The sequence below is a fragment of the Myiozetetes cayanensis genome, unplaced genomic scaffold, assembly GCF_022539395.1.
Source record: "Myiozetetes cayanensis isolate MyiCay16 unplaced genomic scaffold, myiCay2020 scf68, whole genome shotgun sequence".
In the NCBI taxonomy this organism is placed as follows: Eukaryota; Metazoa; Chordata; class Aves; order Passeriformes; family Tyrannidae; genus Myiozetetes; species Myiozetetes cayanensis.
Window position 1 is genome coordinate 17,324 of NW_026087942.1, and position 12,677 is coordinate 30,000.

Genomic DNA, 12,677 nt, shown 5'->3' on the forward strand with positions numbered 1-12,677 from the left:
GGGGACACTGTGGCTGTGGGGGTGCTGTGGGGGTCTGGGGGACACTGTGGCTGTGGGGGTCTGGGGACACTGTGGCTGTGGGGGTCACTGTGGCTGTGGGGGGTCTGGGGGACACTGTGGCTGTGGGGGACACTGTGGCTGTGGGGGGGTCTGGGGGACACTGTGGCTGTGGGGGTCACTGTGTGTGGGGCACTGTGGCTGTGGGGGACACTGTGGCTGTGGGGGGACATCAGGCTGTGGGGGTCTGGGACACTGTGGCTGTGGGGGGTCACTGTGGCTGTGGGGTCTGGGACACTGTGGCTGTGGGGGGGACACTGTGGCTGTGGGGGTCTGGGACACTGTGGCTGTGGGGGACACTGTGGCTGTGGGGGTCTGGGGGACACTGTGGCTGTGGGGGGTCTGGGGGACATTGTGGCTGTGGGGGTCTGGGGGGACACTGTGGCTGTGGGGGTCTGGGGACACTGTGGCTGTGGGGGGGACACTGTGGCTGTGGGGGGACACTGTGGCTGTGGGGGACACTGTGGCTGTGGGGGTCTGGGGACACTGTGGCTGTGGCTGTGGGGGTTGGACACTGTGGCTGTGGGGGGTCACTGTGGCTGTGGGGGTCTGGGGGACACTGTGGCTGTGGGGGACACTGTGGCTGTGGGGGTCTGGGACACTGTGGCTGTGGGGGTCTGGGGGGACACTGTGGCTGTGGCTGTGGGGGGTTGGACACTGTGGCTGTGGAGGTCACTGTGGCTGTGGGGGTCTGGGGGACACTGTGGCTGTGGGGGACACTGTGGCTGTGGGGGGACACTGTGGCTGTGGGGGTCTGGGGGAACACTGTGGCTGGGGGTCTTGGGGGACACTGTGGGGGACACTGTGGCTGTGGGGAGGTCTGGGGGGACACTGTGGCTGGGGGGTCTGGGACACTGTGGCTGTGGGGGACACTGTGGCTGGGGGTCTGGGGGGGGACACTGTGGCTGTGGGGGCTGGGGGGACACTGTGGCTGGGGGTCTGGGGGGACACTGTGGCTGTGGGGGCTGGGGGGACTGTGGCTGGGGGTCTGGGGGACACTGTGGCTGTGGGGGGACACTGTGGCTGTGGGGGTCTGTGGGGGACACTGTGGCTGTGGGGGGGACACTGTGGCTGTGGGGGGGACACTGTGGCTGTGGGAGGGGTCTGGGGGACATTGTGGCTGTGGGGGGTCTGGGGGAGACACTGTGGCTGTGGGAGGGGCCCCCTCTGGAGTGACATCCCGGGTTTTTTCCCCCCCCCCATCCCGAGGGGACGCCCACTGTGGTCCTGGCTCTGCTCGTGGGACCCCCAAAGCTGGTCCTGCCCCCTCCTTGTCCCCCCTTTCTGTCCCTTCTCGATCACCTCGGGATCTCCTCCGGGTTGGGATCCCATTCCAGGTGCTGTTCCGCTCCTTTTCCTGGGGTATCCCCCACCCAGGGGCTGGGCAGGTGCCCCTGGGGGGCTTCCTGGGGGGGGTTTGTGGGGTGCCAGTGACCCCATAACACAGCCTGGCACTGCCCCCCCTCCCCTGCCCCTGCTCTTCCAGGGATCCAGCTGGGATGGGTCAGTCCTGTCCCCCCCAAGGGGACAAACCTGGGAATAGGGAGCAGCCCCTGCCCAGGGCACCCCTGGGGTGGGGTCCGTGGGGTGGGGTCCGTGGGGGGACTGGGGGGTCCCCAGGGAATGCAGGACACAAGAGCCAGGCCTGTACCCAAAGGGGTTTAATGAGAACTGGAGCGGGAGCGGCGATCCCGGGGGGCTCCTGCTGGAACGGGGTGGTCCCAGCTTCGGGAGGATCCCACCCTGGCGGTCCCAGCTCCGTGAGGGTCCCACCCTGGCGGTCCCAGCTCCGTGAGGGTCCCACCCTGGTGGTCCCAGCTCCGGGAGGGTCCCACCCTGGCGGTCCCAGCTCGGGGAGGGTCCCACCCTGGCGGTCCCAGCTTGGGGAGGGTCCCACCCTGGCGGTCCCAGCTCGGGGAAAGCCCCACCCTGGTGGTCCCAGCCCTGCCCCTGCCCCCAGGGAGGTGCCGGGGCCGGAGCAGGGCCGGGATCCCCGGGGACGAGCTACGTGTAGAGCCGGACGGTGCCGTCGGCGCCCGAGGAGAACACCCAGGGCTGGCTGGGGTGGAAAAGCACGTCCAGGACCCCCAGGTCCAGGGTGAGAGCGTGGCCCTTGAGCACCTTGACGGGCACCAGCAGCGGGTTCTGCAGGAGGTCACTGTGTGGGGGGGACACACAGACGGCTCAGTGGTAACTGCGACCTCCCCGGGGTCCCCAAAGCGCCCCAAAAGCGCCCCAAAAGCGCCGTGTGCCACCCCGAGGAGCCCCTGCAGGGCCCTGCTGGAGGAGGGGGGACCCCAGCCCAGCCCCCCAAACCCCCAAGCCTCTCTGTACTTGTAGACCATGCTGGCAGACGATGACGGTGCTGTCGGAGGCGGAGGCTAAGAGCGGGTAGTGCCGGCGGAAGGCAACGTTCGCAGGGCGCGCGCGGTGGTGCCTGAGGGGATGGAGGGATGGGGGGTCTGAGTGAGGGATGGAGGGATGGGGGTGTCTGAGTGAGGGATGGAGGGATGGGGATGTCTGAGTGAGGGATGGAGGATGGGGTGTCTGTTAGGGATGAGGATGGGGGTGTCTGAGGAGGGGATGGAGGGATGGGGGTGTCTGAGTGAGGGGATGGAGGGATGGGGGGTCTGAGTGAGGGATGGAGGGATGGGGGTGTCTGAGTGAGGGGATGGAGGGGATGGGGGTGTCTGAGTGAGGATGGAGGGATGGGGTGTGTCTGAGTGAGGGATGGAGGGATGGGGTGTCTGGAGGGGATGGAGGGATGGGGGTGTCTGAGTGAGGGATGGAGGGATGGGGTGTCTGAGTGAGGGGATGGAGGGATGGGGTGTCTGGAGGAGGGGATGGAGGGATGAGGGTGTCTGAGTGAGGGATGGAGGGATGGGGGTGTCTGAGTGAGGGATGGAGGGATGGAGGTGTCTGAGTGAGGGGATGGAGGGATGGGGGTCTGAGTGAGGGATGGAGGGATGGGGGTGTCTGAGTGAGGGATGGAGGATGGGGTGTCTGAGTGAGGGATGGAGGGATGGGGTGTCTGAGAGGGATGGAGGGATGGGGTGTCTGAGTGAGGGGATGGAGGGATGGGGTGTCTGAGTGAGGGGATGGAGGGATGGGGGTGTCTGAGTGAGGGATGGAGGGATGGGGTGTCTGAGTGAGGGATGGAGGGATGGGGGTGTCTGAGTGAGGGATGGAGGGATGGGGTGGTGCCTGAGGGGATGGAGGGATGGGGGTGTCTGAGTGAGGGGATGGAGGGATGGGGGTGTCTGAGTGAGGGGATGGAGGATGGGGGTGTCTGAGTGAGGGATGGAGGATAGGGGTGTCTGAGAGTGAGGATGGGGAGTCTGGAGTGAGGATGGAGGATGAGGGTGTCTGGAGACGATGAGGATGAGGTGTCTGAGTGAGGATGGAGGGATGGGGGTGTCTGAGTGAGAGAAGCAAAGGGTCGAGTGAGGATGGAGGGATGGGGCGTCTGAGTGAGAGGGACGGAGGACGGGGTGTCTGAGTGAGGGATGGAGGGATGGGGGTGTCTGAGTGAGGGATGGAGGGATGGGGGTGTCTGAGTGAGGGGATGGAGGATGGGGGTGTCTGAGTGAGGGATGGAGGGATGGGGGTGTCTGAGTGAGGGGATGGAGGGATGGGGGTGTCTGAGTGAGGGATGGAGGGATGGGGTGTCTGAGTGAGGGATGGAGGGATGGGGTGTCTGAGTGAGGGATGGAGGGATGGGGGTGTCTGAGTGAGGGATGGAGGGATGGGGTGTCTGAGTGAGGGGATGGAGGGATGGGGGTGTCTGAGTGAGGGGATGGAGGGATGGGGTGTCTGAGAGGGAGGGGATGGAGGGATGGGGGTGATGTCTGAGGATGGAGGGATGGGGGTGTCTGAGTGAGGGGATGGAGGGATGGGATGGGGGTGTCTGAGTGAGGGATGGAGGGATGGGGGTGTCTGAGTGAGGGATGGAGAGGATGGGGGTGTCTGAGTGAGGGGATGGAGGGATGAGGGGTGTCTGAGTGAGGGGATGAAGGGATGGGGTGTCTGAGATGGAGGAGGATGAGGGTGTCTGAGTGAGGGATGGAGGGATGGGGTGTCTGAGTGAGAGGATGGAGGGATGGGGGTGTCTGAGTGGATGGATGATGAGGTGGACGATGGAGGGATGGAGTGTCTGAGTGAGGGATGGAGGATAGGGTGATGTCTGAGTGAGGGATGGAGGGGATACGAGGTGTCCTGAGAGAGATGGAGAGGATGAGGGTGTCTGAGTGAGGGATGGAGGATGGGGGTGTCTGAGTGAGATGGAGAGGATGGGGGGTGTCTGAGTGAGGGATGGAGGGATGGAGGTCTGAGTGAGGGATGGAGGGATGGGGGTGTCTGAGTGAGGGATGGAGGGATGGGAGTGTCTGAGTGAGGGATGGAGGATAGGGGGTGTCTGTGAGATGGAAGGATGGAGGGGTGTCTGAGTGAGGATGGAGGGATAGGAGGTGTCTGATGAGGGATAGAGAGATAGAGAGTGTCTGAGTAGAGGATGAGAGGATAGGAGTGATGTCTGAGTGAAGGGATGGAGGAGATAGGAGGTGTCTGAGTGAGGAATGGAGGGATGAGAGTGTCCTGAATGAGGAGATAGAGGATAGAAAGTGTCTGAATGAGGGATGGAGGGATGAGAGTGTCTGAGTGAGGGATAGAGAGGATAGAGAGTGTCTGAGTGAGGAGATGAGAGGGATAGAGGTGTCTGAGTGAGGGATGGAGGAGATGAGGGGTGTCTGAGTGAGGGATAGGAGGGATGGGGGTGTCTGGAGTGAGGATGGATGGAGATGGGGGTGTCTGAGAGATGGAGAGGATGGGGAGTGTCTGAGTGAGGGGGATAGGAGGATGGGAGGTCAGTGAGATGGAGGGATGGGAGTGTCTGAGAGTGGGAGATGGAGAGGACAGAGGTGTCTGAGAGAGGGATAGAATGTGTCTAGTGAGATGAGATAGAGGGACAAGATTGAGCTGAGGAGTGGGGGAGTGTCTGAGAGGGGATGGAGGGATGGGGGTGTCTGAGTGAGGGATGGAGGGATGGGGATGGTCTGGGAGTGGAGGGGATGGGGGTGTCTGAGAGGGGGAGATGGAGGGATGGGGTGTCCTGAGTGAGGGGATGGAGGGATGGGGGTGGCTGGGATGGAGGGATGGGGGGTGTCTGAGTGAGGGGGATGGAGGGATGGGGTGTCTGGAGTGAGGGGATGGAGGGATGGAGGGGTGTCTGAGTGAGGGGATGGAGGGATGGGGGTGTCTGAGTGAGGGATGGAGGGATGGGGTGTGTCTGAGTGAGGGATGGAGGGATGGGGGTGTCTGAGTGAGGGGATGGAGAGGATGGGGGTGTCTGAGTGAGGGATGGAGGATGGGGTGTCTGAGTGAGGGGATGGAGGGATGGGGGTGTCTGAGTGAGGGGATGGAGGGATGGGGGTGTCTGAGTGAGGGGATGGAGGATGGGGGTGTCTGAGTGAGGGATGGAGGGATGGGGGTGTCTGAGTGAGGGGATGGAGGGATGGGGTGTCTGAGTGAGGGATGGAGGATGGGGGTGTCTGAGTGAGGGATGGAGAGGATGGGAGTGGCTTGGGAGGTGGAGAAATGGGGTCCAACACGCTAGGGGATCCCACCCCAGCTCTGTGAGAGGGGAACTGGGATGCACTGGGAGCTGCTGTGGGCACTGTCCCCAGGGGAACTGGGACAAACTGGGAGCTGCTGTGGTACCTCAGAACTGCCACTGCCCCCAGGGGAACTGGGACAAACTGGGAGCTGCTGTGGGCACTGTCCCCAGGGAACTGGGATGCACTGGGAACTTCTGCAGGCACTGTCCCCAGGAGAACTGGGACAAACTGGGAGCTGCTGCGGGCACTGCCCCCAGGGGAACTGGGACACAGTGGGAGCTGCTGTGGGCACTGTCCCCAGGGGAACTGGGATACACTGGGAGCTGCTGTGGGCTCTGGAGAACTGCCACTGCCCCCAGGGGAACTGGGACAAACTGGGAACTGCTGCAGGCACTGTCCCCAGGGGAACTGGGACAAACTGGGAGCTGCTGTGGGGTCTGGAAAGCTCAGACTGTCCCCAGGGGACTGGGACAAACTGGGAACTGCTGCGGGCACTGGAGAGCTACCACTGTCCCCAGGGGAACTGGGACAAACTGGGAACTGCTGTGGGCTCTGGAAAGCTCAGACTGTCCCCAGGGGAACTGGGACAAACTGGGAACTGCTGCAGGCACTGTCCCCAGGGGAACTGGAACAAACTGGGAGCTGCTGTGGGCACTGTCCCCAGGGAAACTGGGACAAACTGGGAGCTGCTGTGGGGTCTGGAAAGCTCAGATTGTCTCCCAGGGGAACTGGGATCAACTGGGAACTGCTGTAGGCACTGTCCCCAGGGGAACTGGGACAAACTGGGAGCTGCTGTGGGCACTGCCCCCAGGGAACTGGGACAAACTGGGAACTGCTCTGGGCACTGTCCCCAGGGAACTGGGACAAACTGGGAACTGCTGCAGGCACTGCCCCCAGGAGAACTGGAACAAACTGGGAGCTGCTGTAGGCATGTCCCCAGGGGAACTGGGACAAACTGGGAGCTGCTGTGGGCACTGTCCCCAGGGGAACTGGGACAAACTGGGAACTGCTATAGGCACTGTCCCCAGGGAACTGGGACAAACTGGGAGCTGCTGTGGGCTCTGGAAAGCTCAGACTGTCCCCAGTGGAACTGGGACACACTGGGAACTGCTGTGGGCACTGCCCCCAGGGGAACTGGGACAAACTGGGAACTACTGTGGGCACTGCCCCCAGGGGAACTGGGACAAACTGGGAACTGCTGTGGGCACTGGAGAACTACCACTGTCCCCAGGGAACTGGGATAAACTGGGAGCTGCTGTGGGCACTGTCCCCAGGAGAACTGGGACAAACTGGGAGCTGCTGCGGGCACTGTCCCCAGGAGAACTGGGACAAACTGGGAACTACTGTGAGCACTGTCCCCAGGGGAACTGGGACAAACTGGGAACTACTGTGAGCACTGTCCCCAGGGGAACTGGGACAAACTGGGAACTACTGTGAGCACTGCCCCCAGGGGAACTGGGACAAACTGGGAACTACTGTGAGCACTGTCCCCAGGGGAACTGGGACAAACTGGGAGCTGCTGTGGGCAATGGAGAGCTGAGACTGCCCCCAGGGAACTGGGACAAACTGGGAACTACTGTGGGCACTGCCCCCAGGGAAACTGGGATGCACTGGGAGCTGCTGTGGGCACTGTCCCCAGGGGAACTGGGACAAACTGGGAGCTGCTATAGGCACTGCTCCCAGGAGAACTGGGACAAACTGGGAGCTGCTGTGGGGTCTGGAAAGCTCAGACTGTCCCCAGGGAACTGGGACAAACTGGGAGCTGCTGTGGGCTCTGTCCCCAGGGAACTGGGACAAACTGGGAGCTGCTGTGGGCTCTGGAAAGCTCAGACTGCCCCCAGGGGAACTGGGATAAACTGGGAGCTGCTGTGGGCACTGCCCCCAGGGGAACTGGGACAAACTGGGAACTGCTGCAGGCACTGCCCCCAGGAGAACTGGGACAAACTGGGAACTGCTGTGAGCACTGTCCCCAGGGAACTGGAACAAACTGGGAACTGCTGCGGGCACTGCCCCCAGGGAACTGGAACAAACTGGGAGCTGCTGCAGGCACTTTCCCCAGGGGAACTGGGACAAACTGGGAGTTGCTGTGGGCACTGTCCCCAGGGAACTGGGACAAACTGGGAGCTGCTGTGGGCTCTGGAAAGCTCAGACTGTCCCCAGGGGAACTGGGACAAACTGGGAACTGCTCTGGGCACTCGTCCCCAGGGAACTGGGACAAACTGGGAGCTGCTGTGGGCACTGCCCCAGGGAACTGGGACAAACTGGGAACTGCTGCAGGCACTGTCCCCAGGGGAAACTGGGACAAACTGGGAGCTGCTGTGGGGTCTGGAAAGCTCAGATTGTCTCCCAGGGGAACTGGGATAAACTGGGAACTGCTATAGGCACTGCCCCCAGGGGAACTGGGATAAACTGGGAACTGCTGTGGGCTCTGGAAAGCTCAGACTGTCCCCAGGGGAACTGGGACAAACTGGGAACTGCTGTGGGCACTGTCCCCAGGGAACTGGGACAAACTGGGAGCTGCTGTGGGCACTGCCCCCAGGGGAACTGGGACAAACTGGGAGCTGCTGTGGGGTCTGTCCCCAGGGGAAGTGGAACAAACTGGGAGCTGCTGTGGGGTCTGCCCCCAGGGAACTGGGACAAACTGGGAACTGCTGCAGGCACTGCCCCCAGGGGAACTGGGACAAACTGGGAACTGCTGTAGGCACTGTCCCCAGGGAACTGGGACAAACTGGGAGCTGCTGTGGGCACTGCCCCCAGGGGAACTGGGACAAACTGGGAACTGCCGCAGGCACTGCCCCCAGGGAACTGGGACAAACTGGGAGCTGCTGCAGGCACTGCCCCCAGGGGAACTGGGACAAACTGGGATCTACCACGGGCACTGCCCCCAGGAGAACTGGAACAAACTGGGAACTGCAGTGGGCACTGGAAAGCTCAGACTGTCCCCAGGGGAACTGGGACAAACTGGGAACTGCTGTGGGCACTGCTCCCAGGGAACTGGGACAAACTGGGAGCTGCTGTGGGCACTGTCCCCAGGGGAACTGGGACAAACTGGGAACTGCTGTGGGCTCTGGAAAGCTCAGACTGTCCCCAGGGGAACTGGGACAAACTGGGAGCTGCTGTGGGCACTGCCCCCAGGGGAACTGGGACAAACTGGGAGCTGCTGTGGGGTCTGGAAAGCTCAGACTGTCCCCAGGGAATTGGGACAAACTGGGACCTGTTTTGGGCTCTGGAAAGCTGCCACTGCTCCCAGGGGAACTGGAACAAACTGGGAACTGCTGTGGTCCCTCAGAGCTGCCACTGTCCCCAGGGAACTGGGACAAACTGGGAGCTGCTGTGGACTCTGGAAAGCTCAGATTGTCTCCCAGGGGAACTGGGACAAACTGGGAGCTACTGTGGGCATTGTCCCCAGGGAAACTGGGACAAACTGGAAGCTACTGTGGTCCCTCAGAGCTGCCACTGTCCCCAGGGGAACTGGGATACACTGGGAACTGCTCTGGGCACTGTCCCCAGGGAACTGGGACAAACTGGGAGCTGCTGTGGGCACTGTCCCCAGGGGAACTGGGACAAACTGGGAGCTGCTGTGAGCACTGCCCCCAGGGAACTGGGACAAACTGGGAGCTGCTGTGGGCACTGTCCCCAGGGAAACTGGGATGCACTGGGAACTTCTGCAGGCACTGCCCCCAGGAGAACTGGGACAAACTGGGAACTGCTGTGGGCACTGCCCCCAGGGAAACTGGAACAAACTGGGAACTGCTGTAGGCACTGTCCCCAGGGGAACTGGAACAAACTGGGAGCTGCTGTGAGCACTGCCCCCAGGGGAACTGGGACAAACTGGGAGCTGCTGTGACCACTGCCCCCAGGGGAACTGGGACAAATTGGGAGCTGTTGTGGACTCTGTCCCCAGGGGAACTGGAACAAACTGGGAACTGCTGTGGGCACTGCCCCCAGGGGACTGGCACAAACTGGGAGCTGCTGTGAGCACTGCCCCCAGGGAAACTGGGATGCACTGGGAACTTCTGCAGGCACTGCCCCCAGGAGAACTGGGACAAACTGGGAACTGCTGTGGGCACTGCCCCCAGGGAAACTGGAACAAACTGGGAACTGCTCCAGGCACTGTCCGCAGGGAAACTGGAAGAAACTGGGAACTGCTGTGGGCACTGCTCCCAGGGAAACTGGGATGCACTGGGAGCTACTGTGGGCACTGGAGAGCTGCCACCGTCCCCAGGGAACTGGGACAAACTGGGAGCTACTGTGGTCCCTCAGAGCTGCCACTGTCCCCAGGGGAACTGGGATGCACTGGGACCCACTGTGGGCTCTGCAGAGCTGCCACTGTCCCCAGGGAACTGGGATGCACTGGGAGCTGCTGTGGGCACTGCCCCCAGGGGAACTGGGAGAAACTGGGAGCTGCTGTGGGCTCTGGAAAGCTCAGACTGTCCCCAGGGGAACTGGGACAAACTGGGAACTGCTGTGGGCACTGTCCCCAGGGAACTGGGATACACTGGGAGCTGCTGTGGGCACTGGAGAGCTCAGACTATCCCCAGGGGAACTGGGACAAACTGGGAACTGCTGTGGGCTCTGGAGAGCTACCACTGTCCCCAGGGGAACTGGGACAAACTGGGAGCTGCTGTGGTCCCTCAGAACTGCCACTGTCCCCAGGGAAACTGGGATGCACTGGGAGCTGCTGTGGGCTCTGGAAAGCTCAGACTGCCCCCAGGGGAACTGGGACAAACTGGGAGCTGCTGTGGGCACTGTCCCCAGGGGAACTGGGACAAACTGGGAGCTGCTGTGGGCACTGTCCAGAGGAACTGGGACAAACTGGGAGCTGCTGTGGGCACTGCCCCCAGGGGAACTGGGACAAACTGGGACCTGTTTTGGGCTCTGGAAAGCTCAGACTGTCCCCAGGGAACTGGGATGCACTGGGAGCTGCTGTGGGCACTGTCCCCAGGGAACTGGGATGCACTGGGAGCTGCTGTGGGTACTGTCCCCAGGGAACTGGGACAAACTGGGAGCTACTGTGGGTACTGTCCCCAGGGAACTGGGACAAACTGGGAGCTACTGTGGGTACTGTCCCCAGGGAACTGGGACAAACTGGGAACTGCTCCAGGCACTGCTCCCAGGGGAACTGGGACAAACTGGGAGCTGCTGTGGGCACTGCCCCCAGGGAACTGGGACAAACTGGGAACTGCTGCAGGCACTGTCCCCAGGGGAACTGGGACAAACTGGGAGCTGTTGTGGGCTCTGGGAAGCTCAGACTATCCCCAGGGCAACTGGAACAAACTGGGAGCTACCACGGGCACTGCCCACGGCCCCCCTGAGCCCCCCTCCCGGGGCTTGGCCCCGGGAGGGGGGCTCAGGGGGTTCGTGGGCAGTGGAGGGATCATTTTTAGGGATCATTTTTAGGGATCATTTTTAGGGACCATTTTTAGGGATCGTTTTTAGGGATCATTTTTAGGGATCATTTTTAGGGATCGTTTTTAGGGATCGTTTTTAGGGATCGTTTTTAGGGATCATTTTTAGGGATCATTTTTAGGGATCATTTTTAGGGATCGTTTTTAGGGATCGTTTTTAGGGATCATTTTTAGGGATCGTTTTTAGGGATCGTTTTTAGGGATCGTTTTTAGGGATCGTTTTTAGGGATCATTTTTAGGGTCTGTTCTGCTCTCACCGGAGCATTTGGTAGGGTCTGGTGGACAGGTCGAGGTCGAACCAGACCAGTTTGCTGTCGTAGCTCCCGCAGATCACGTTGTCACCTGCACCAGGAACAAACAGGGGGGGTGTTTATGTTGGAAAAGACCCCCAGGATGGGAATTCCCGGAATATTTAGGCTGGAAAAGACCCCCAGGATCGGAATTCTGGAATATTCGGGCCAGAAAAGACCCCCGGGATGGGAATTCCTGGAATATTTATGTTGGAAAAGCCCCCCAGGATCGGAATTCCCGGAATATTTATGTTGGAAAAGACCCCCAGGATCGGAATTCTGGAATATTCGGGCCAGAAAAGACCCCCGGGATGGGAATTCCCAGAATATTTAGGCTGGAAAAGACCCCCAGGATCGGAATTCTGGAATATTCAGGCCAGAAAAGACCCCCGGGATGGGAATTCCCAGAATATTTATGCTGGAAAAGACTCCTGGGATCGGAATTCTGGAATATTTGGGCCAGAAAAGACCCCAGGATCGGAATTCCCGGAATATTTAGGCCGGAAAAGACCCCCGGGATTGGAATTCTGGAATATTTATGTTGGAAAAGACCCCCAGGATTGGAATTCTGGAATATTTATGTCAGAAAAGACCCCCAGGATCGGAATTCCCAGAATATTTAGGCTGGAAAAGACCCCCAGGATCGGAATTCTAGGAAATATTCTATACTGGAAAAGACCCCGGACGGAATTCCAGATATTATGCTGAAAAGACCCCAGGATCGGAATTCCCGGAATATTTAGGCTGGAAAAGACCCCCTGGGATCGGAATTCTGGAATATTTATGTTGGAAAAGACCCCCGGGATCGGAATTCTTGAATATTCGGGCCAGAAAAGACCCCCAGGATGGGAATTCTGGAATATTTATGTCAGAGAAGACCCCCTGGGATTGGAATTCTGGAATATTCGGGCCAGAAAAGACCCCCAGGATGGGAATTCTGGAATATTTATGTCAGAAAAGACCCCCTGGGATCAGAATTCCCAGAGTATTTATGTTGGAAAAGACCCCCGGGATCGGAATTCTGGAATATTCGGGCCAGAAAAGACCCCCAGGATCGGAATTCTGGAATATTTATGTTGGAAAAGACCCTCAGGATGGGAATTCCTGGAATATTCAGGCCAGAAAAGACCCCCAGGATGGGAATTCCCAGAATATTTATGTTGGAAAAGACCCCCAGGATTGGAATTCTGGAATATTTATGTCAGAAAAGACCTCCTGGGATTGGAATTCTGGAATATTCAGGATGGAAAAGACCCCCGGGATGGGAATTCTCAGAATATTTATGTTGGAAAAGACCCCCAGGATTGGAA

General features: G+C 60.3%; 1 protein-coding gene across 1 annotated transcript in view; it reads right to left on the minus strand.

Moving 5' to 3' along the window:
• Positions 1-1,703: 1,703 nt before the first annotated feature.
• BOP1 (BOP1 ribosomal biogenesis factor) overlaps positions 1,704-12,677 on the minus strand; it is an 87,554-nt gene continuing 76,580 nt past the window's right edge. The window contains 4 exon segments of the mRNA XM_050337534.1: positions 1,704-2,215; positions 2,392-2,406; positions 2,408-2,494; positions 11,335-11,419. Of these exon segments, the coding sequence (XP_050193491.1) occupies positions 2,062-2,215; positions 2,392-2,406; positions 2,408-2,494; positions 11,335-11,419 (341 nt within the window). The 3' untranslated portion in view covers positions 1,704-2,061.